This window comes from Mus caroli, chromosome 5, assembly GCF_900094665.2.
Source record: "Mus caroli chromosome 5, CAROLI_EIJ_v1.1, whole genome shotgun sequence".
NCBI classification, from domain to species: Eukaryota; Metazoa; Chordata; class Mammalia; order Rodentia; family Muridae; genus Mus; species Mus caroli.
The window spans coordinates 1,779,735-1,805,000 of NC_034574.1; the positions used below are offsets into that span (position 1 = coordinate 1,779,735).

General features: G+C 41.3%; 1 protein-coding gene across 7 annotated transcripts in view; it reads right to left on the reverse strand.

Annotated features, from left to right (window-relative positions):
• Nucleotides 1-25,266, reverse strand: part of Cdk14 (cyclin dependent kinase 14) — a 574,714-nt gene that overhangs the window by 66,034 nt on the left and 483,414 nt on the right. For 6 of the 7 annotated variants that reach the window (XM_021162869.2, XM_029477257.1, XM_029477253.1 and 3 more), the window contains one exon: nt 21,717-21,860. In XM_021162869.2, coding sequence (XP_021018528.1) covers nt 21,745-21,860 — 116 coding nt within the window. In that variant the 3' untranslated portion in view covers nt 21,717-21,744. Of the gene's footprint in view, nt 1-18,939; nt 19,529-21,716; nt 21,861-25,266 lie in introns of those variants that run through there. The other variant, XM_029477254.1, reaches the window with a different exon arrangement.

Consider the following 25,266-nt stretch of genomic DNA (forward strand, 5'->3'; position numbering starts at 1 on the left):
CTTCCTTCCTTCCTTCCTTCCTTCCTTCCTTCCTTCCTTCCTTCCTTCCTTTCTTTCTTTCTTTCTTTCTTTCTTTCTTTCTTTCGTTTTGTTTTTTGTTTTTTTTGGTTTTTTGGTTTTTCGAGACAGGGTTTCTCTGTGTATCCCTGGCTGTCCTGGAACTCACTCTGTAGACCAGGCTGGCCTCGAACTCAGAAATCCCCCTGCCTCTGCCTCTGGAGTGCTGGGATTAAAGGCGTGCGCCACCGCGGCCTGCACAAACACTATTTTTAGTCTACCGGAATGATATCACGCTCCATCAAGGGAATTAGACCCACTGCATTCAATACTCAGAGAAATTCTGTGGAGGAGGAACACTGGCTCAGTCTGCATCTCCACCAGCAGGAAGGGACTGGTTAGATAGTGCAGCAGGAAGTGGTAGGTGAGGGTCCTTCCATCCTGCTGTAGAGGCTGCTTCACTTGGTGTAGGTCAGGCTGTGAGGCACTGCCATGCTGACACCGAGAAATGTCTGGTTTCTTCTGTTTACAGGTCACAGGGATCACAAAGCCAGGAAACTAGGATAAGACCTGGATGATGGCCCAGGACAAACATTATTTTTGGTGTGGTTTCACTGTTGCGTTTCAGTTTGCTCTACAAAATGTCCTGCATCCTTGTGATCTTTTGTTTTACTTAATAAAGAGAAGGAATTATTGCAGTCATGACAAAGTTGGTAAGTTTGTCATCAGTGTACATAAGATTACTTGCACTGCAAATTCATCACTGACACAAGGGGGGGGCATCCTCTTTAAAAGAGCAACATGAAAAATGGGTCCAATGGATTTAAAAAATATTAAGGAGAATTAAAATGTACTTCTTGCCCAAAAGAGTTCCTGGTGCCTGTTAATATTCTCCTTGGATCCGAAGATAGTCACCATGTTTAAAGGTTTTACTGCATTTCCCTCACTAATGTAAAAACAAAATAAATCAAATGCCATCTATTTAAATGTGTGTCCCCTGTCACCTCCAATGTCAACAAGAGGTTTTAAAAAACACACCTTTAAAAAAAAATCCAACCACAGTAAACCTATATCCAGACTTCAAACGTATGTACCTCCACACCACATTACAAAATGGGCTTTTATAAACTTCTTTCTACAAAAATAAATAAGAGTAAGTAATAAAAAAAAAGAAAAAGAAAAGATAAAGCCTTCATACAGACTTGCAGCAATTATACCCTCACTGCTGCGCTATAACCCAACTCTGCAAGGGCTTTGATTACTGAACCATGGCTGAAGTGAATAATTTGCTTTTCACTAAGAAAACAAGCACATTCATTCTCACCACAATGGAGAGAGGCAGCTTTAATTAAACCTTATCAAAAGATGAAGACGGAATAAGCTCAATACCCATTCCACAGAACTCTACTTTCCTCTGTTTGCTTTAAGCTCGCCATGTTCATACAATAATTATCCACTGTCCAAGGAATGCCGGAGTTGTGTTAATGTTGGTAAAGATTTAATTAGCTCAATTATCTGGAGAGGACTAAAGCTCAGCACAGTACAAATGTCCTCAGGCTTTATACGTATCTCTGATCCCAAAACATGCAACTGGCGTGGGAGTGCACAGGAGCCTCTCAGCTCTGCAGAAACAAACAGTTCTACACTTGGTGATTTTCTTATTTGCTCTCGTTAAACACTCAGTCTTTAGAAGCAGAGCTGGAGTGAAGGCTTATCTAGGTGTGTGTGAGTGTGTGTGTGTGTGTGTGTGTGTGTACAGTACCTACAGTTAATTTGCTGCATCTGTAAATATGTTCTTAGAAAGTTAATTAAATTTGCCATTTAGATAAATATTAACATCCAAAGTCCAATCCTTAAGAAGGTTCCTTTTCTTTAACACAGCCTGCGTGTTTTTCCCAGAAAGCAACACATTTAGGCACCCTTGAAAGCGCAGCCACACAGACAACTGTTTCAATCTGTCAGACACCAGGGACAGACAGGAGGGTTCATTTTAGAAAACAGATTGGCCCCCAGCAGTCTGACCTTCCTGGTGGGAAAGAGAGCACACGCCTTGCTCGCTCAGCAAGCTCAGCAACAGAGTCCCCTCAATTCAACCCCCCCCCCCCAATTCAGACAAGCTTCTCACAGGGAAATGCAAAGCAGGAGACAGAATGAGTCACTTCCAGCAAAGAGAGCTCACTAAGTTCAGAGACAGCACCCCACCATAACCCAAACTGACATAGTTAGCAAAGTCGCAAGCACTGATTCACCCTAGCCACTTACAACTTCAGAAAGCTCCCACTGGCCACTGCCAATGTCTTACCTCCTGGCCTCACCTAAGATGCTTCGCACAAGCCTCAGAACAGCAGCAGAAGCTGCTAGCCAGGGTCTTCCTGATAAAAGGTAGCTGGTTTCTCTGCCACCGAGTCCATAGCTTTGCTCCTAGAAGCTAGCTTCTGTGAATCTCTTTACATGCCACCAGTTCTGCCTTGAGTGTGGAAGTCAGACAGACATTTTCTTTTCTCACAGATACAGAAACAGTTTCATGATTTTCAGTTTATGTTCGTATGATCTTCCAAGAAAGTTTAAAGTGAATCCAAGTCTAGCCCAAAGATAAATGACCACAAAAAGAAACTGATAAAACAATAGCCTTTGTAAAGACTCAAGTTACATTTGGTGCTGTAAAACAGGGCATCTATTTTTTCTGACTGCTAGTGTCAAGTTTTATTGTCTATCCCACTTGATCAGTTACAAGCTCAGTTTATATATTGTAAACTTTACAAGCACACGCACATGTATGCTCGCAAAGGAAGATACTGGAATTTTTTTTTTAACTTATTCTTTAAGCTCTGTGTGAGAAATCATTAATTTAAAAGGCAATCACAGCTGCTCATATTACCCCTGCAAACGAATACACTGGCTGAAAAAATAAAGCTCAGAATATTATCAGAATACTATGTTTTTAGTACATAGTTTCCTGTGGACGCTTGGTCTGGGAAGGTACCGCAGATACAGACACCTCATTCCCCGTGTGTAGATGGAGACACATGACACACACCTCCAGTAAAGAACAGACCACTGAATCCCACACAGCACAGCCTAGCTTCAAAAGGAAGACTGGATGTGGGCTCAAGCCACAGGCCCACTGCACCAGAGGAAAGACAAAGCTGGCTGCATACAAGGAAAACTGCATTGCAGAGCGACCCAGACTGCTTGCCCAGGCTGGATGTGAACCCCACAAGTTCAGCAGATACCATAAGGAAACAAATGACCCATGCTAATCAAAAACTGCTTTTTTATCTGTCACGTAGTTTAAGGAGGGGAACATATTTTTGGCAAATGAACTGAGACTTCCTTTATGCTGGCAAGGAAAGACTTAAGTGTGGGTTGGTTTTGCCTTGTTTGTGGATGGTGGAGAGGTGACAGTCTGGGGTCTGGCCCATTCAGTCTTCCAGGCTTCAGAGTGCTCTGCATAAGAACAAAGGGGGGCTTGGATTCAGGCGGCAACTGGAGCCATTTTCACCACACAAATTTCCTTCTTTTGTGCTGGTAGAAGAGGATACTTTGAGGCCTTTAGGTTTAGAGGGTCTTCAAACAGACAACAGTGTGCAAACAGCCCTCAAGAACATAAACTTCATGGAACAACCCCAAGGCTGAGCCCACGGCTTTGAGAAAGGCCTCTTCTGCTGATTTACCCCTGCTCTTCAACCTGAACAAAGCCCAAACCACAATACTAAAATCTCCTTTCTTTGGACTAAACTTCCTTTGCAGGGAAAGCATGCAAATGCTACACAGGCCCCCTGTTTGAGGCTGTTCTTACTGAGATAGCTTTTCTCTGCCTGACTCCCCCAGCTGACCCCCCACTGCCCAACAGGAGATCAGCTCTCCAACTCAGCATCTTCCAAACCTCTGACAGGCAGATCCCTGGCATGCCACAGCCTCTAAAAGAGGATCATTTGGTCCTAGTTAACTATTCCATGCATATTTCCTGAGGTGTGTGGCCCTTGTGCTAGGAGCTAAGGAGTGCAGCATTCATCACACCTCTCATTTCAATCTATGCCTTTGAGCAGCCTCTTCCCTCCAACCCCACACACCCTCTCACTCCTTGCGCCCACTCCGTTTTCTTTTTCTGCTCCTCCTTGGGAACATTTCAAATGAAAAGGTGGAATTAAATGGGACTGTCACAAATGAATACATTAAAATCCAAACTCTAGTGTGTCACAAAAATCCTTCAGAAACTGGGTCCACCTAGCTGCTGCAGGCCTTTTTCTGCTCACTTTAAATTCCTTGCCTTCTTCCAGAACATTCCAGAAAGAAGTTGAACTTTGTGGCACGGCTTGCTTTGGGGCTTTGCTTCCTTTGTTTTAAAGACCATTCTTCTTCATAGAAGCTGGGCAGAAAGAACATAAGAGCTGTAAGATGAGGATGGAGCTCTGACATGTCATCTTCTAGGCATGACATAGCCTCTGCAATCACAAACTGACAGCAGATACAATTACCTGCACTAGACCTGCACTAGATTGTCCTTGTCGATGGTCAGTGATGAATGGGACCCTGCTCCTCCCTGTTGATAGTCTGGTTGTTGGGAAATTGTTGTCTTCGGTTGTGTACGCATTGGTGACTCCAGTGGTTCAAAACTCATGGTTACTAGATGGTCCTGGCTAAACTCAGTGGGTCACAAAACAAAACAAGAAGATATGAATATGGGAAATATATTTATAGGAACGAAGTGGGGCTGACAGGAATGGGAGAAGATAAAGGGGGCAGGGTGAGGATGATCAGAATGCATTCTATACATGTACAAAATGGTCAAAGAACAAGTTTAATTCACAACGACAAAGAAAAACAACACCATTTCTTTGCTTAATGACTATGCAAATGCCAACTCCTCCCTCCACTCCAAATGTCTCCCCTTTGCATTGTGCAAAACCCTCAGGCAAAATTAAGTTCTCCCTCATTTGTCCTCCTGTATTGGTTTATGCAAACTTCTACTGTATCTATCATTATTCTTCCATTTAAATGACCACATTTGTGCCCCAGAATTATGAAAAGAATGTCTTTCTAACTACTGCCCACTATAACATCAATGCAGTGATGGCTGGAAAATTGCTTGATTAAAGACTCAATATGGTGGCTTTGGGCTGTGTGTGTGTGTGTGTGTGTGTGTGTGTGTGTGTGAGTGAAGAGATGGAGAAATACTGAAATGCTATAACTACTTGATGTTTAGATAATAATAATAATAGTAATAATAATTTAAATACCAGTCAAATGGACAGATGACCTAAGATAGTCTATTTTAATATCACTCTTCCCCCAAATTCAGAATCCTTGTCTAACCATGAAAAATATCCTAAGAGACATTATATAAAATAACCAAGTATTATTCTCAAATCCACTAAAATCATAAAAAACAGAAAGCTGGAGAAAATGTGACAGCCAGAGGAGACTAAAGATACACGCAGACAAGTGCAGCATGCCCAGCACAGGATGCTAAAGCAAGAGATCATGAGGGTAAAAATAGAAAAAATCCAAACAAAGCTGTCGTGGCAGGAATAGTGTGGTGCACGGGCTAATGTCATAGAAAGACGAATGCACTGTGGTTATAAAGGAGGCTATAAGGGAGAGATGCTGGATTGTTTTACAACTCTATAAACCTAGAAGCATTAGAAAATAATGACTTTTAAAAAGTTACAACCCAGCCAGATATGGTGGTGCACATCTTTAGTCCCAGTACTCTGAAGGCAGAGTCAGGAAGATCTATGTTAATTTGAGGCCAGCCTGGTCTACAAAGTGAGTTCTGGGATAGCTAGGGCTACACACAGAGAAACCTCCCCAAGTAAATAAGTAAAAATAAATAAATTACAACCCTTCACTGAATACTCTCCTCATGCTCAGTTGTTTTGGATTCTGAACTCTAACAGACCCACATCTCTATGATAGCAGAGCATAGCAACTGGGCCCAGCCCTCAAAACCTAATGGACAGCAAACAATCTGTCACCTCACCACAAAAATATATTAAATGACACTATTGTGATTTTCAGATGATAGCTATGTGAACACATACTGATTTGTTATACCCTAAGGAAGTTGAGATACAGAATTAAATTGATAAAATTAGAATAATTTTATATGGCAAAAAGGATTTTTCAGAGAATAGTAATTTGTTCAAAGGAATAATATAACCAATATAACCAGCACAATGCAGTAGACACACAGCTCTACACACACAGGACAGATACACAAATGATTCACACATACAAACACACACATTCATTCACTAAAATACCATTACCTATTACCATTAAAATGTTATTTGACTAAAAATAACTATATTTTCCAAAGAGAACATGGCACTCCTGTGTACTCAGATGTAGACACATAGCTATAATCGCAGTAGTCAGAAGCAGGGCCAGGAATATGACAAGTTTGAGGCCAGCATGAATTATACAGTGAAATCTGGCATCAAAAGACAGAAAAAAAAAAAACCCTTGCAAATATAGAAAACAACCCCAAACATAAATAATTATAAATACTTACATAGTAAGTATTACTAATAAGTATAAATAAGTATACTTATTATTAATAAGTATAAATACTATGTAAGTATTTATAATTATTTATCTTTTTCTAATTTTACCTGAAAAAATTAGTTGAATTCTCATAAATGTTTCTGCATTTAGTTAATCTGCTACTCTATGTTGCTTTGGCTGAGGAAAATGATAAAAGTATGTGCTTGCCTCCCTGGGACACATAACAAGGGAAGGACAGAGCTCAGTAGCTTTCCCAGATAACTGCAGATACTCCTGTATCACAGCAACACAAAGTCTTCTGCAGACTTCAAGCATCAGAACTCTACTATAAACATAAAAACAATGACAATGAAAATACTTTTAGTACCATGAATCTTACTTGAGAAGTTTTTTGAAAACTGTCTTTCTCACAATGGCAAATCAAGGTTTTTCATAGTTTTCTCAAATTCTAATTTTCTGTTGAAAACTCTAATTTTCTGTTCAGTTTTATCAACAGCAAAACATCTGCCTTCTATGAACATGGTTTTCCATGAATGGCAGATTCACCTTTTTGCATGTACAAGAAAATACAGTCTAATGTCTCTCCCAAGTTTGAATGGCCATAGTTTGTAAGTTTGTTCCAACTAAAATCCAAGTTCCAGAAATCAAAGGATCTTGTTTAGTGTGTATGTGAGAGGAGCACGTGGGACCTCCTTCCTGAGACACGCATGGCAGCTAGGCACACAGTAGATTGGATCTGTGCAAATGTATCAGGGGAGGGACATGGTAAACATAAATCACTTCTATTTCCTTATTAAGAATAGTATTGAACGAGAGTGGCATATAAGATGTTGTGATTGGTGGCAGGAACGAGCTCCCAGGAATCACCTGTGGTTGCCACTGCTTTGAGTCACTGTGAGACACCAGCTCAGCTGCCTACCGAATTGAAGTCATGCAAGAACCAATATGGGTGAAAGACATCATTTGAGACCTGGTGTGGAGACATTTTTGATTCTGCATGGAACTATAGGGTAAATGCTGCACAGAGGACAATCACAGGGTGCCACCTCTTTTCCTGGAACCCAATGGGACTTTGTCTGAGAAAAATCCTCACACCTTAAGGTGAGACTAAGCAATGCTAACCCAGTCCATAGAGTTTGGAATGGCGCATCAAAGAGAAGGGTAAATAAATATAGGGATTCCAAGCTCCATAAGAGAGGGGCAACACAGAAGTCAAAATATCAGAGTCCACAAAGGTAGTGAACACAGAGCTGGCTTTATTAGCCTGAGTTGGGAAAAGCAATTAGGCACTGAGACCAGGCAGGTATGAACTCTCTCAGGCCATAGGGCAGTCTCCTCTGAAGTGACAGGGTGACAGTCTGAGAAACCACTAGAGACAACCAAGAATTTTAAATATTTATTGTCTATCTATCTATCTATCTATCTATCTATCTACCTACCTACCTAGTATCTATCTATCTATCTATCTACCTCTTATCTATCTATCTATCTATCTATCTATCTATCTATCTACCTATCTACCTACCTACCTAGTATCTATCTATCTACCTACCTCTCATCTATCATCTATCTATCTACCTACCTACCTACCTACCTACCTANTATCTACCTATCTACCTACCTACCTAGTATCTATCTATCTACCTACCTCTCATCTATCATCTATCTATCTACCTACCTACCTACCTACCTACCTACCTAGTATCTATCTATCTACCTCTCATCTATCTATCTATCTATCTATCTACCTATCTATCTACCTATCTACCTACCCACCTAGTATCTATCTATCTACCTATCTACCTACCTACCTAGTATCTATCTACCTATCTATCTACCTACCTCTCATCTATCTATCATCTATTTATCTATTTACCTACCTACCTATTTACTGACCTTATGATCTGTCTATCATCTATCTATGTATTTACATCTATCTATTTGTCTATCATCTATCTATCTATCTATCTATCTATCTATCTATCTATCTATCTATCTAGTGGTTGTTTGTGCCTAGCACTAAGGAGAAGCAAACAAAGCAAAACGAAACAAAAACTACTTCATAAACCTATAGATCTGAGGTACACCTGCCAGTTAAAAAAGTGAAAAAAGTTTAAAAAGTGAAATGGCAGTAATTTCTTCCAAAAATCATTCATTTTTGTAATTAATCTGCCAGTTATTAACAAACTGATTTACTGTGATAAATAATGTTCATTTTAGGTGAACTATTGTCATATATGTATATGGATATGTGTATTTACATGCCCTTCAAGGCCAGATTCTGGAGTATACAATAAGACTCTCAGATGAAGAGATTTTTGATTTGACAGATCTAATACAGCACAACTTGACAGTATAAGCAGTGAAGAATGCTAAGCTTTTTGTGTAATATACAGAAGAGAATACATTTTGCACTGGTGTTTTGACTGGGAGGGTTGAGGAGTGCGGTTCACAGTACACAGCAGTCTGAGGCTGCTTGATAAAACAGTCTTGGCTACTTAATAACGGTCTCATAAAATGTCTCAATACCTCAGGGGAAACGCAAAGACATTTTGAACGCATACTCCCTCAGCAGACTCGGGATGCTGAATAAACACCCTTCAGTGTTCAGCCAGGCAGACCTGCAATGGAGGCCGGTGAGACTAAAATAACAACACCATGATCTCCAAGCAAAAGGTAAATGATATCATAAAACTTCTTACCAAAAGAAAATACTACTTCTAATACAATTTATGTGGGTAAAGGCTCCATACCAAGACCTATTTAAGCCATTGAAAAACCCACTCGGGTTTCCTTTGGAGTCTGGTCCAGGAGTACCTGTCAGGAAGAAACATTCTCTGCTTTGTCAATGTGCTCCCTTTTAACAACTCATAGGCATGAACTCTCTGTGAGTATATCTTATTATTTATTTTTGTTTGTAATCTGTTGGCTGTAGATCAATTTGAGGTAACCGTCATCCAGTCTGTAGTGAAATTCGAAAGCTTCCCCTTTAAGGAAAGCAACGATTAAATATTGGACCATGTACCAAACAAAATATGACGCAACTGTAGTTGAATGTACTTCTCTTTTTAACGTGGGTCAGATGTAAATATCTCAGAAGGCGTCGGGTCTCCCATATCAACAAGACCGAGTAAATGGAGAACCCTGGTTTGATTTGTGCAGTGTTCCTAAGCAGTAGGCATAAGCACACCAGCCCTCTTAGGATTCTGCATGCAGCTAAGCTAGTCCTTCACACCAGCAGGGGAAAACAGCCCTCTTCTTTTCTAAAGATGTCCATCTAGTCTGTTCTCTGGAGTCACCACCATTGCGCAGATGAAACATTTCAGAGTATGTCAGCTTTAATTAGTGTCACATGACCCAATCATCTTCACAGTTAAGAATAAAGAAGTTTGCGTTCTTCAAACCCAAAGCTCAACGTGCAGATTATGCTAAGTTGCTTCATTCACAATCCACACTCCTCAGGCTCATGTCAGGAGGACAGCATTTGTCCCCTCTAGTGATAAACAAATTATACATGAAATCAATTCCACTTCACAATCCTCGTCCCTATTGGGTATTATCTTTCCTTCCCTGCTCCCTCCAGTTAAGCCTGCATCCTGTAACTAGCTAATGAGCTGAGGGCTTTCTGTTCCAGGTGGCACCCCCTGCCTGGAAGTCATGACATTTCCCATTTTGAATGCTGCTGGCATTTTTCCACAGCTCCTGCTAACTAGCCTTTTTGACCTGCACTAAGAGGAACTCATCTGATCGAATCCTCTAACCTGCCAATCACTCCAGCAAATGATCTTCAGAGTCACTCCCAAGGCAGGAATGGAAGGAGGGGGAAAGAAGAAAAGCCAGCAGAGAATGAGGGAGTCAGTGAGGCCGCTGCCTCTGCCGCTACCTAATGAGAATACTTGAAGTCTCTGAGGCAGCTGAAACACTGAAAAACTGGTGGGAAAATCAGGGCACAACTGAATGCCTGGCTCTGTAATTACTGATTTCTCTCCATCCTGAGATCATTTTGAGAGCAACACCTCTGAGATGTGCCAGTTTCTAAAGAACACAAGAATATCCCACCTTACCCAGAGAGAATAGATTCGTTTTCTCCTGCCACTATCAATATGCAATCCTCATAATCCCACTCTGTCAGGCAGCATCCTTTGCAGAATTAATTATGTGCTATAAGCTTGTTAAGTGTGCATCTGTAAACCAGGATGATTATAATGTTTGTCACAGCCAAGACAAGCCCTCTTTTTTTTCCTCAGGCATATTTTAATGCTGCTGTGGCTATGGATGGTTCTGATGAAGCTTGAAAACAAAAGTGAACAGGTAGGATGGGGCTTAGCATTTTGTTTAGGAAGGATTAAATTCCTGAAACTCACAGGCCTTAGTAATTTGAGAGGTTTTGATCAATAAGGCAAAGTTGGTTTTTTTTCTTTTTTCTTTTTCACATTTAGATGTATGCATTTAGTTACACTCACAGAATAACCCAATTACCTCACAAAGAAGGGTCCAGTGGGTGGCTTATTATCAATGGATCACAACTCTGTGTATTTTCCTACGGTGATTTGTTGACCAAGGAAAGATACAACATAATTACGTGTTATCGTTACGCCGCTGTATGTAATAGGTACTGTACATGATCTAGTTGCACATGATAATCACACATCTTTCCCATTTATAGTAATTAAGGCTGTAGCCTCATTCACAATTATCATGTAATTGAAGGTATTTTGCTAATTGCATTGAAAATTATAATCCAGAGCAATTAAAAATCCAACAGCACTACACAGAACACAGACTACTATAAGAGAATAGTGATAAATCTTAAGGGAGACTCTCACCCAATGAGGGAGCTAGCGGTACAGTGTTTAGCTTATATATTCCACCATTGTTTTTTTTAAACTTTATATTGTTTTAGTTTTTTCTATTCCTTGCACAGTATTTCTAGAGGTGGAAAAGTAGGCGTTATTCCACATGTTGTTACTTCAACACTCTATGTCTACAGAAAAATTAGTCTTTGATGTGTAGCACTGAGTGTGTGTGTGTGTGTATTGAAAAAGCAGCCATTATAAGATCCAGTAGAAACTTAGATTATTAAATTATTCATTTGCACAATTTCGTGTTTTTAAAAGCTTTATTCACAGAAGCATCTCAGAGTACTGTAAACATTTTGTTACTTATACTTGGAATAACTTAGCTAAAATGTTTAACTTCACTTATTGGAATTCACTCTGGGTGAGGTTTTCATTATGTGTGCTAGAATATTAGTCTCATGGCGGCCTTCATTTTGTGCCTGGGTTCCAGTGGCTAAGCCTCTGATCCCATTCCCCAATCAAATAAGGCTCCCATGAGAGGATGGCCGCCGAGGGAGTGAGGAGCATTGCATGGTCTGCCCGTCGGTGAGTTCAGTTCCAAGCTTCTGTCTGGCTTCCCCTCTCAGCTCTGTCATCTGCACACTGTCCTCCATGAAATGTCAGCCCAGACCTGCAGCGTACTTGGCCCAAACAGCCTCCTTTTATGCTCAGACACTTCCTAAAGTGCCAGCAGATCACAAAGACAGTCTGCGAACAGGGGAGGACAATCAGCTGCTATCCTGGTAAATAATAGAATACTGTGCATTTAGAGCACAGACAATTCCTTCTGTACCCCCAAATCCATAAGAATCAACAACATTAAATGGAAAGGAAAAATGGAGTTCCAGAGCTGATGACAGCCACAAGCCACAGGTGGGGCCGTACGCTGTAAACTCCAGTTTTGTTATTAGTTATTCACACCTGTGCGTCTGTCTGTGCAAAGGCTCTCTCAAGATTACAGTGTTGGCAAACAGTTCTGAAGAGGCAAGCTACAAGTGTTATATTCTCTGTCCAATTCATAGTTTCAAACTCCTCTAATCTGGAAATGCTAATTCACTCACACACACACACACACACACACACACACACACACACACACACAATACACAAAGAGAATTTGTTTTAGGATCCATGGATTAATGAGACAGTTTGTGGAGCATCAAATCAATTTTCTTTCAGCCACTCAAAAAACAAAAACGTCAATCAAACAAAGTACCCCAAACAAATGTGCAAAAGCAAAAGCCAGCTAAATAAACAGATAAAAATCTTAGGATGAAACAAAGAAAATGAAGGTCAAAGGCTATCATTATTTGTACTATAAAAAGGATCACTCCAAATTGTTTTTTTTTTAAAGATAAATACAATGTATTGTTTAGACATAAAGGGTACACGTCATGTGAATTATACTCAGTTTAGAAAAATAAAGTGTATGTTAATATTTATGTATGACACAGAGATGGAGTAGAAAATGAGAGAATGGTGTTTAGGCAAATAAGTGAGGAATCTTCATACAATTCCCCACACTCTTTCTGCAAGTTTGTTATTTTAACACAAAACAAAGTTTACAAACACACTCCTGACACACACTAGAATGTTTTCATTCTGCTTTTAGTCAAGGCCTAAATCTTTTGCTCACCCACTTGTGGAGTTGGGGTGCTGCTGATGAAGAATGCAGATCAAAGGTGCCCAAAGAAAAAGATCGAGAAACTTCTACAGCCCGTCTGAAGTCCATTAAAGGAGATCAGAGACACCTCAGCATGAAAGAGAGCTAAGCCTGCAGGGGTAGCCACCACTGACATTGCAACAAGGGGTGGTGGTCTACACATTTGTAGGTTTGCATTCATAACCGTTCTGGAGTTCATATGGTCACCCCATTACAGGAAAGAGCCTGAGGTAGGTGGGTGGAAAACTGAGCCACATTGAAGGCTCTTCTCAGTCCAGTGCTGCAGCATGCAGCATGCAGCATGCATCTGTGATGTATAGTTATGTCTTGGTTTTCCCATCCAGCTGGAGCAATGACAGCAACCAGGGCTCTCCTCAGATAAAGCCTAAGAGCATGCTTGTGCTTGCTTCCTCTGTTCCTATTATTTCCACAAATGTTGCCAACTACCCAAGACAAAAGAAATGATGAAACTCCAGCTGCTGGAGAAGAAACACTTATTGCATCACACAGAGAGTAACCATCCTGGCAACAAGAAGAAAGGCAGTGATTGTCCTTCTCCAGAAAGAAACCTAGATTGAACAAATGAATAAAGATGGTGACACATCCCAATAGCCACTCTCTCCATTTGTTAACTGAGACAGGACTTAACAGAAAATCTTTACCAAAAGCCCCAAGTATCGCACAGTGAGGATGTGCAGTATCACATTCAAACAGCCTTCCTCTTGTGTCCCACAGCTAGGGCAATGTGCAATCTAGGCACATGGTTGGCTTCTTTGCATCACTGAAACTTTTGGGATGGACAAGTGTAGAGCTGTATTTTGAGGGGTCTTTATGAACAGCCTGGCCTCCTAACTCACAGCTAAGTGGATTGGACCAGTGTGGAGAGCCTTAGGGGCTGCTTGGCAGGAATCTGACATTGGCCAATGACAAGAAAATGGGCTTCAGGCAGGAATCTGAGTTTGGGCCATGACAAGGAAGTAAGCTCAGGCAGGAATCTAATTTTAGACCAGAACATGGAAGTAGGCTTTTGGCAAGAATAAGACTTTGGGCTAGGACAGGGAAGTAGGCTTAGATAAGCCCTTAGAAACAGTGATGGGGAGTGATCTTGGGACATTGTTTATTGCCTTGCTTGTTCCTTGACTATTTGTGTTTATTGTACTGCTTGACCTAATTACTTGCATGTAATTAAAATGGTATAAAAGTGGATTGGGAAGAAGAAACCTGTCCCAGCCTCAGAACTGGCTGGGGTCATGCTACAATGTTTTCTAATTGTCTTTTTTCTTTTTAATCCTCTCTCCTGCGCTGGAGAACCCGTTGACTGAGCTGGCTTGGTCAGACCAGGCTCAGTTCTGATTTAGAAGCAGCCTGGAATCAGCCAGTAGCTCATAAAGGGAGGGTTCACCCAATAGCCTCAGTTTCTACTCCTGGTTATACAAATCAGAGCAGTTCTCTAGGAGGGTTTTAGGATCCAAGGCAATAAGAGATCAGTAGCAGATTCCTCCAGAAATAGGACAAAGGGAAGAGAGAGAAAGATGGATCCATGAGTAAGCAGAAACAAGGCAACAGAAACTACAAGGTGAAGGGGAGATGAAGACAATATGACACCCACTGTAAAAGCGACCCACCACAATGTCACAGCATGGAAGGGGAGCCTTGGACACCTCCATCTCCTGGAGCAGTTTCCAGAGTCAATATGGCAGACAGATGAAGGCTACTGTTGGCTTCTGCCTTACAGTCCTATCTTTGTGAAGTTTGTCTGTACAGCTATATCGACTGTCAATCTGCCTTCCTTTTGCATACTACTGCTAACCGAGGAAGCCACTGTGGCACTTCAATGGAGTTATGGCCCTTGCTAACGTCATCTCTTGCTCTTGTGGGCACCAGGCGTTGTGTCTTTCCATGCCTCTCGTGTAACTCAGTCACCTGGCTCTGGCTCTATTCCTTTTGCTTTGGCCTCTTTTCTCACCGTCCAATTTCTTCTGAAGCAACTTTCATCTAGCACCAAGATACACTCGACTGCAACGAATTCTGTCCTGTTTTCTTGATTTTTCCTTAAATAGGTGGATGGAAGGAGAGTTCTCCATCAGTGTTGTCCAGAAGGGCACTGTGTGGTGCCTGCCTGGTCTCCTCAGACCTGGTATCTATGCACTTCAACTATACAGCACGAGAAATTCTAGCAAGGAAGAGATATTTAAGGTGAGTTGAAATTAAATTAAGTAATTATAAACGGGCATACAGTTCCTGCATTGCACACCATGACACCATTCTTTCTTATGGAAAAGGAAAGAGGGAGGGATGAGGCGAGGGAAATAAATAGTTCTGCTTCATGGTATACTATTTTCCTAGTTTACCTTTACTCTGTCCTGACTCAAGTAAGTTGTTGATTTTACCTTATAAACATGTAATCCCTGAATAACTATTGAAGATTTCACTATCTATGGTCCCCTTAAGTTCTTATATGTTTTTTAAAGAATTTGAAATGTGAGTACTGTGTTTCTGTCATTTCGTCTTACCTTTCCTCTTTCCAACCCACCCCCTGCTTCCCCGTTTTTAGCCTGTGTAATTATTGTAACATACACATACACACGCATGCTCACACCACCCCATTGAATACATAAATACAACCCACTGAGCCCATTCAGTTTTGCTCCTTTGAATATGTGATTAGAGGTGGCCATGAGGTATTACATAACCATTTACAGAGCTCGACTCAGGGACAATGTATTCTCCAACTCTCAGTAGTCAGTTAATGACCACTGGAGTTTGTTAAAATATTGATTCGTGAACCCCAGGTTTTGGGTTGGAAAACTTTGCAGGAGTTTGGTGTCCTAGAATATGAGATGCCTATTTTCAGAGAAGGTGGCAGCAGCGTGAATAGACTCTGGCAAACAAACAACGTGCCAAGTAAACAAAACCAAACCCTTGATCCTAGTCAATGAAAGTGAGTCAGTGAAAACTCTTGAACAATTAACAGCTTTTAATCTCTTTACCTAACAGATCACTTTGAGGAAATGACTGTTCACTGACTGGGGTAAGCAAAGTGAGGCTAAGGACTTTTTTCATTGTCATGTAATTCTTAAATAATTTGGAGCAAGAATGATGATATGCTGAAACAGAAGGAGAGAGCCAAAGTATGCATAGTTAATCTCTCACAATTGAGCCAGACAGTATTACTTCCTACACTAGACAAATATTTGTGAGGTTACTATGAGTTTAATGGAGTCCAAGACTAGTCATTCATTGAGAAAGAATTTTTTTTACATTTTAAAAAGATATATTTATTTATTTTATGCATATGAGTACACTGTAGCTACAGACACACCATTATAGGGCATCAGATCCCATTGCAGATGGTTGTGAGCCATCATGTGGTTGCTGGGAATTAAACTCAGGACCTCGGAAGAAAAGTCAGTCAGTGCTCTTAACCACTGAGCCATCTCTCCAGCCCAATTTTTATACATTTTAAGAATGCTGGACAATTTCGATTTTACCTTTTTTCTCCCCTTACTTCTTTGCTTTACCCAACCTTGTTTTCTTCATTATACTTTTAGTACTACATTGGTTTTATTTTATTGAATTTGGGAGTATTTGGGGGAGAGATTGTTTTGGTTTGTTTCTCTAAAAACTAATTTTTCAATTCCATTCTTACACTCATCTAATTTTGTTCTCAAAACTTTTCAAATTGGGAATAATGTTGGTTCTTGTTTTGTGTGTGTGTGTGTGTGCGTGCGTGTGTGTGTGTGTGTGTGTGTGTGTGTGTGTGTTTGGCAATTCCCCTCCATTTTTTCCCTTTGAGCCCTTTTTCTTTTATCTCCTTACTTTATTATTTCCACATTTACTCTAAGTGTTTTATTTATTTATTTATTTTAATTTATTTACATTTCAAGTGTTACCCCTTTACCTGGTTTCCCCTCCCAGAAACCCTCTATTCCACCCCCTCCCCTTGCTCCTATGAGGGTATTCTTCTACCCACTCACCCACTTGATTCCGCTACACTGGGCATCTACAGAGCCTTCAGAGGACAAAGGACCTCTCCTCCCATTGGTGCCTGATAAGGCCATCCTCTGCTACATATGCAGCTAGATCCATGTGCACTCCTTTGTTGGGTCTTAGTCCCTGGGGTGTCTGGTTGGTTGATATTGTTGTTCTTCCTGTGGGCTTGCAAACCCCTTCAGCTCTTTCAGTTCTTTCTCTAACTCCTTCATTGGGAACCCCACACTCGGTGCAATGATTGGCTTTGAGCATCTGACTCTGTATTTGTAAGGCTTTGGCAGGGCCTCTCAGGAGACAGCTATATCAGGCTCTTTTCAGCAAGCATTTCTTAGCATCCACAATAGTACTGGAGTTTGGTGACTGTATCTGGGATGAATCTCCAGGTGGGAAAGTCTCTGGATGGCCTTTCCTTCAGTCTCTGCTCTGCACTTTGTCTCCATATTTGCTCCCCTGAGTATTTTGTTCCCCTTTCTAAGAAGAACTGAAGCATCCACACTTTGGTCTTCCTTCTTCTTGAGCTGCATGTGGTCTGTGAATTGTATCTTGAGTATTCTGAGCTTTTGGGCTAATATCCACTTACCAGTGAGTGCACACCATGTGTGTTCTTTTGTGATTGGGTTACCTCACTCAGGATGATATTTTCTAGGTCCATCCATTTGGCTAAGGATTTCATGAATTCATTGTTTTTAATAGCTGAGTAGTACTCCATTGTGTAATTGTACCACATTTTCTGTATCCATTCCTCTGTTAAGGAACATCTGGGTTCTTTCCAGCTTCTGACAATTATGAATAAGGCTGCTGCGAACATAGTGGAGCATGTTATTATATGTTGAAGAATCTTTTGGGTATATGCCCAGGACTGGTATAGAAGGGTCCTCAGGTAGTACTATGTCCTATTTTCTGAGGAACCGCCAGACTGACTTCCAGAGTGGTTGTACAAGCTTGCAATCCCACCAACAATGGAGGAGTGTTCCTCTTTCTCCACATCCTCGCCAGCATCTGCTGTCACCTGAATTTTTGATCTTAGCCTTTCTGACTGGTATGAGGTGGAATCTCAGGGTTGTTTTGATTTGCATTTTCCTGATGACTAAGGATGCTGAACATTTCTTTAGGTGACTTCTCAGCCATTTGGCATTCCTCAGTTAAAAAATCTCTGTTTTAGCTCTGTTCCCTATTTTTTAATAGGGTTATTTGGTTCTCTGGAGTCTAACTTCTTGAGTTCTTTGTATATATTGGATATTAGCCCTCTATCAGATGTAGGATTGGTAAAGATCTTTTTCCTATCTGTTGATTGCCGTTTTGTTGTATTGACAGTGTCCTTTGTCTTACAGAAGCTTTGCAATTTTCTGAGGTCCCATTTGTCGATTCTTGATCTTAGAGCATAGGATCACTGGTGGAGAAGGGGTTCTTATCCTCAGATTATTTAAAAAAGACAGTGACCAACCCACTCTATCCCATCAGCACACTGAAAAAATTACCTCAGCACAGACTTATGGCTGGTATCACCACATACAAATGTAAGTGCGGCTAAAGGATGTGACATTTGATATTACCAGTGGTATTTTCCTTGATGAATGTTTCCTATGTACAGATGAAACTTGCTTGGGTTTTATTCAACTCTCAATAGTAACCAAATGAGTGGGACAAGCTCTGAGATGGCTAACTAACAGAGCTAGAGAGTAAGGAGCTGAATGGAGCTCAGTAGTGAGCACAGGTGGCAGCTATCCTTGTCTTAACCCTGGCACTTGTGGCTTTCTTTTCATTTAATTTTGCTCCAAGACTAAAACCCAATTGCTTTCTTCTACACAGCAAAATGCATTGCATTAGCTTTTCCACTAAGGTCAATTTATGCCAATCCGACATTATTAACTAAATAATTGAAGTGACCTCAGTTTGCAAGAAAGGGAATAATGTGGCATTGAGGTACAGGAGAAATATTAGGTCTTGGAGCATTCCTGCACGCCCTGTCCCTGTCATCTCAAAAGCAGCATGACACAATCCAAGTTCCACACCAAGAGCCTGCTGATCACTAGAGAGAGGTGGCTAAACCTCTAGCCTGGGCTCAGACTACCTCAGCCCCCAGTCTCTTCCCCTCATCCTCCTTTTCTGTCACCATGGGTGTTACAAAAAAATCAAGACAGTTCAGGGAAACTTAATATGTCACAGACTCCAAACAGGTGATGAATAAATTTAAAACCAGGAAAGAAAATCAAAGACTAGAGGATGATATCTTTTTTTTTCTGAGATTTATTAACATGATTTTTTTCTTTCATAATGTCTTTAGCTTGAAATTCATCTACTGGACAGAAAAGAGCCATGCCATATGTTGTAGGGACTAATAAAATATTTGATCTCTAACATGGAAATGTTTGGTAAAATAAGAAACTATGATGATTTCTTTTTGTGTTGATAGCAACATGTTAGAATCCAGATTTTCTGCAGCTTTTATGAAAAGAATGGAGATGTTTCTTTAATGGCTTGCTGAATCAGATGTGCTCTGTGGACCAACAATGCTGAAGACTTCAACCTTGATGTGACAAAGATAACAGTCATAAGGAGAATATTTGTACCATTATCAGACAATTGTAGAGACACTTGCCCACTGTGGAGCTAAGCCTGGACCCAGTGTGAGGAAGTGGACTGTGAGCTTAGCAAGCACCGCTGGCTCCAATTCTGAGCACCTTTGAAAATCTCTTTTCAATTAGCAAGTTTTGAGCCTTTCTGGGCAATTCTCTGTCCAGTCAGCTCCTTTTGATTGTACAATAATGAGCTGATCTTAAACACATCTTTCCAACTTTGACTGGGTAGATCAGGAGAGTTCAGAAGAGCCAAGAAGAAAGGACACGCAAGCACAGTTCTGCCACTGAAATTCAGTCTTGCTTGTGAGCATGAATCAATAAAACAGAGCCACTTTTCATTCTTATTCTACTGAATTAGCTAGAGGGTTTATAACTCGGGAGCTAAATACCACTAAAATGTACATGCTGCATATATCTTTTATGAATCAAACCATTCTCAAAACCATGAGGCTACTGGTCAGAAACTGGTTAGACTCAAAGCCACAGTCTATCTGACCATTGCAACTCAGAGTGGGTCCCAGATGACACTGACTTCATATACAATGGCCTAAAGAAAGCTGTTCTCTCACCCGTGGTTTAGTAGCAGTATCTACTGGCCAGCATTTGCATGTCACACTTTAACCAGGAGCCTTTTTTCCCTCTTCCAAAGCAACATAAATCGCTGCCATATCCCTAGGCTAGCAAAACTAACCTCCATTTTGAGGGCATCAAAACCTAGGTTCCAAAATGACTGAAGATTGACAGATGAACCGCAGAGCTGTGTGCACCGTCTTCCCTATAAATCCACCTTGCTTCTTACCATATTTCCAATTAAGAGAGAATCAGGCTATTCCCCCAAATTAAAAACAAAAAACAAAAAACAGTCAAGCAGGTAGCTCATACTTGTAACTTCAATGCTATGGAGGCAGAGACACGAGGATTTCTGAGGCTTGCTGGACAGGAGCTAGTCTACCTGAGTCAGAGAGTTCCAGGTTCAATGAAAGACACTGTCTTAAAAAATAAGGTGGACAAAAATTGAGGGAGGTATTTGATATCAACCTCTGGCCTATATCACCCCCATCCCCAACATCCTCACAGACACACACATGTGAACAGTTCTTCCTGTATTCAGCTAACTTCACTCAGCACTTAGTTATGGAACACAGAACATGCTCTGCCAAAACCATCAGAGAAAGGCTTCCCCGTAAGGGTGAGAAGTGGGTAGTGTTGGTATACCGCTTTAATTTGAGTACTCAGGAAGCAGTGGCAAAGGAATCTCTCAGTTCAAGGCTAGCCTGGTCTACAGTAAGTTCCACGACAGAAAGGAATACTGGGAGGAACTCTGCCTTGAAAAACCAAACCAAACCAAACCAATGAACCAACCAACCCAACAGACATCTCTTTCTGGTAACCCAGAAAGACACAGCCTTTTAGACATCACTGCCTTAAACTTGGCCCTGGGCATGTGCAATAACTTGACAGGTTGACATGCCTGAACATCACCAGTTCACAGTTCCTACTTGTAAAACAGTAGAGGTCAAAGAAGCAAACTATGAGATCCAGAGCTTTCAATAGGTCTGTGCCAGGGGCCAGACAGGAATCAGAGCCCAGGGAGGACCTGGCAAGCAACTTAGCTTACAACAAGGGCTGCACATTTTCTCTTATCACACATGAGATCTTCTGGTGGGGCAGAACTGGGGGCATTGTCAGAGCTGCCCATACTTCATGAAAAGCTAGAAATCTAGAATTTTGTATGAAGTATCCCAATTTTAAAATGACAGCAAATAATTAAAAGCAAATTGCATTGGCCAAATAAAACAGGTCTGTGGTTTAGGTCCAGCTCAAAGTGGACCTTTGCTAACTTCAATGATGAACTCAGGAGTAATGGAGTTGGGTGCTCACCACTCAGTGCTTTGCGAGTGACTGCAGAGCTAACTCACAGGATCCAGCACAACATTACTAAGAGCTGAGGAGGTGCCTGAAAACGCTGACATCACTGATTGTTCTCTGCCTCAGCAACATGTTTGATACAGGCCAGAATAAGCCCACAGGACTCACAAGACAGCTTCAGGGAGAAATGAGACTGAAATCGGTCACTGAAAACTGTATTCCACATCTATTGCAAACATTACTCTCCAGCAAAGCAGGGCCTCTTACCTGTGCTCTCCTGAGAGTGCTGGGCTTGTCAGTGTTTGCTGTTCGATAGGCTTTTCCCATAACTATTGTTTTTTCCAAAGGCCCTCATGCTCTCTCCAGCTTCTGGTTGCAATCTCACATTTGGGACGGTAAAAATAGAAGACACTGAGGAGAGAATGCGATATTTCCGTTTACATATTTATACACATGTTGACATTTTATTTAAAGAGGAAAAGAGGACTGTGATTCTCTCTGGATATACAGCATGTGAAACACTGTGGTAAGGGTCAGTTTTGAAATGCCAAGTGGTCAAAGGTGCACACACAGCTATATGCACTTACACACGTACACACACACACACACACACACACACACACACACACACACATTTGCATTAGGTAGAGCCACGGCTCCTGTTTTGCTGATCTTAGAATGATACACTTGGATTCGGAGACAGGTCTTTGCCATTTTTTTTTAAAATAATTTCTGAGAGAAGTCCTTTTTGAAAAGATTTATTTATGTTATATCCGTGAGTACTCTGTCACCGTTTTCAGACACATCAGAAGAGGGCATCTGATTCTATATCAGATGGTTGTGACCCACTATGTGGTTGCTTGGAATTGAACTCAGGACCTCTGGAAGAGCAGTCAGTGCTCTTAACCGCTGAGCCATCCATCCCGAGCCCGAGAGAAGTACTTTTGGATTCTAACATTTGGGAAGTTTCAGAAGGAGCTGGTTGCAGTGAATAGATGGTGAGTTTGATTCTAGCAGTCCCAGCTTTTCAGGGTCTTACAGAGGGCTAAGAGGAGAGGCTAAGTAGTTGCTTGAGTCTGAGAGTCTGAGAGCTAGGGCTCCAGTGGGACTTTTGGAGTCACTGTCAGTGTGTGGATGATATTTAAATCTTGAGGCTGGATGACATCACTCGGCTCTAGGGAATGAACCAGATAGAAAGGTCTAAGGAGAATGAATGCATTGGGAACTCAACAGCATTCCTTAGCCTGCCTGGCAGATCAGAGAGGTTGCAAAGCAACATTGCAGGAGGTAAAAGTCAAATCATGAAAGAATCCTACATGGGGAACCAAGGGAAGGATGTGTTAATAGGAAAAGGTGCCAGATTAATGTGACTAATTCCATTGACAGATCTAGCTAAAAGTGGGAAAGCCCTGGAGACAGAGGGGTTGAAATAGCATCATAGGGGTTATCATCACCTACACAGAAGACACTCAAGGTGGAACCTGGAAAGGAAAGGGCAGAGCTGTTCAACTGGTCAGCAGGGTGATGCAAGCTTTAAATTCCAGCATTAGGAAGGCAGAGGCAGGCAAGGATCAGTCTAGTCTACATATAGTGCAACCCTTGGTCAAATTAAATAAATTCAGTAATAAAAAAATAGGTGCGCTTGCCATATACATAAAAAGATAGCACGGCACTACATAATAGCATCATGCTGTTAGAGTATTACACAGGACAATGCAGTCAAGGCTATAAGCACTAGCTCTAGAAAGGTCCTGTGGGTCTTCCATGCCTTCTTCAGCTTGCTCTCTGAACGAGGAGTTGGGAGCACAGAGGAACCAAGGCACACAACCACAGTTGCCTGGCCAGGACCTGTGGAGCTGAGCTTGTAGCTAGGGTGTGTGATTCCCAGCTCATTGCTCTCCACACCGGACCAATTTGCTGGCCTTCTTTGAGGAGATTTGAGTTTTGTGAATTAGCAAATGAATGTAATGAAATCAAGGCCTCTGCGCTGTGAACTGTATTTTGTTCATTTACTTCGACAGGGATAGTTCAGCTTCAATTATTTATGTAACGTGATAGTATACACAGAGAATGCCCTGTGGTGTGCTTGGCGAAACTAATGAATTTCTTCTAACTCAACCCTCTATTTATTTCCCTGCAATTAAATCCTTATGAAGGAGTAGAGCAAGGCTGTTTGGATTTGGGGACAGGAGATTGACACTGTCACCATCCCTGGTCAGCCTGGCTGCCAGAGAGAGCCCTACGTAATCCTATAATTACTTTTGCTTGATGCACTCATTCTATTTCCTGCTTGGACGACACTAATATTTTGCTTCTAAATTTTCTTATTACATAACTACAATAAACATTCACAGATCTACGGTGCATCAGCGGCCATTTTGAAAAGTATGCTGACTTTGCCTCTACCACTATCAGGGATTGGCTATCTATGAATACTTCTATTTCTATACTTCCTACCACGGTTCTTGGTCAATCCAGATCAGCCCTATCAACTGTATTATCTGCTCCGTGGTGGTCACTTCCCTAAGAGGTCCAACTGGCCCCATTCATTCTCATGTCCATATGGACTATATGGTCCTAGAGGGCCTGACTAGGAAGGTGATAAAACGTAGATGGTCTCAGGAAGGGGGTGGTCCTTATGATGGGATTAGTAGCCTTGTAAGAATGAGAAATATTCTCTGTGTCCTGTAAGACCAAGCAAAGGGGCCTCTGGGAGTCATGAGGACAGCTCTGGGAGTCGTGAGGACAGCTCTGGGAGTCGTGAGGACAGCCCTTACCAGGAACAGAATCAGTCAGCACTTTCATCCTGAGCTCTGCACCCCTGGAACTGTGAGAATAAATAGCTGTTGTTTTAGCCTCCCCCTGCCATGCTATTTCCTTAGGACAATGTGAGTTGACCAAGACAGCCAGGATCTTGGAACTGGTGAAGCATCAGTTCTAAGTTGGCTGCAGACAACATCCCTACCTTAGTTCTGCAGTATGCTTTGACAGGTGCACCCTCCCCCAAACACCCTTGAACTGGAAGATGGAAAGGTTCTGAAGTGTCACAAATTCTGTCATTTACCAGACAGTGAACTTTACCAAAAAAAAAAAAAAAATCTACGCTAATCTGAAGTTTAATATGAAGAATCTCAAGAATTTCCAAGTACTGTCAGCCTAATACTCAGACAAGAGTCACACAAGCCCTTCATTCACTTTAAGGAACTAATTCCCAAAGTCACATAAGTCTGGGGATTCTTTGTTTTGAAAACATGTTTACAAGGGCAGCCACGTTGTTCTAAATGGAAATGACTATAGTATTTAGTGCTGGGATTGTCCTTTCTGCGAATCGATTTACCCTTCATAATGATTATCTTCTCGACACAGAAATAGCATTTCTGTAACTCAAAATTGTTACTGGAGGCATTTAGTAGGATCTTGCTTTAAAAATATAATGATTTTTCATCTTTATTCTCCCCCCTTCAAAAGGTTTCACTGCTCATGATGTTTAACGTTATGCAGAGACGTGTTTCTGCCAATGAATATCGTCTTATGGTTATGCTTCTGCAAATAGCCTGCTGTGAGCTGATAAAGGGATTAATGCAGCCAAAATTCTTAATCTGTGAAATTACAAATTAAATTCTCATATTAAAAATACCACCCTGAGGTATTTTTTGTGGTTTTAATTCCCCTCTGGTGTTCTGCATACATTGTGCTTGTTAATGACAGGGACGGGGCTGTCTCGGCTGGCAGGCTGCTGCTTGGCGATAATGTGTAGGCATTTACTCCCTTACAGCCACTGGATTTAACCACTGGCTGATAAACTAAGTGGCAAATG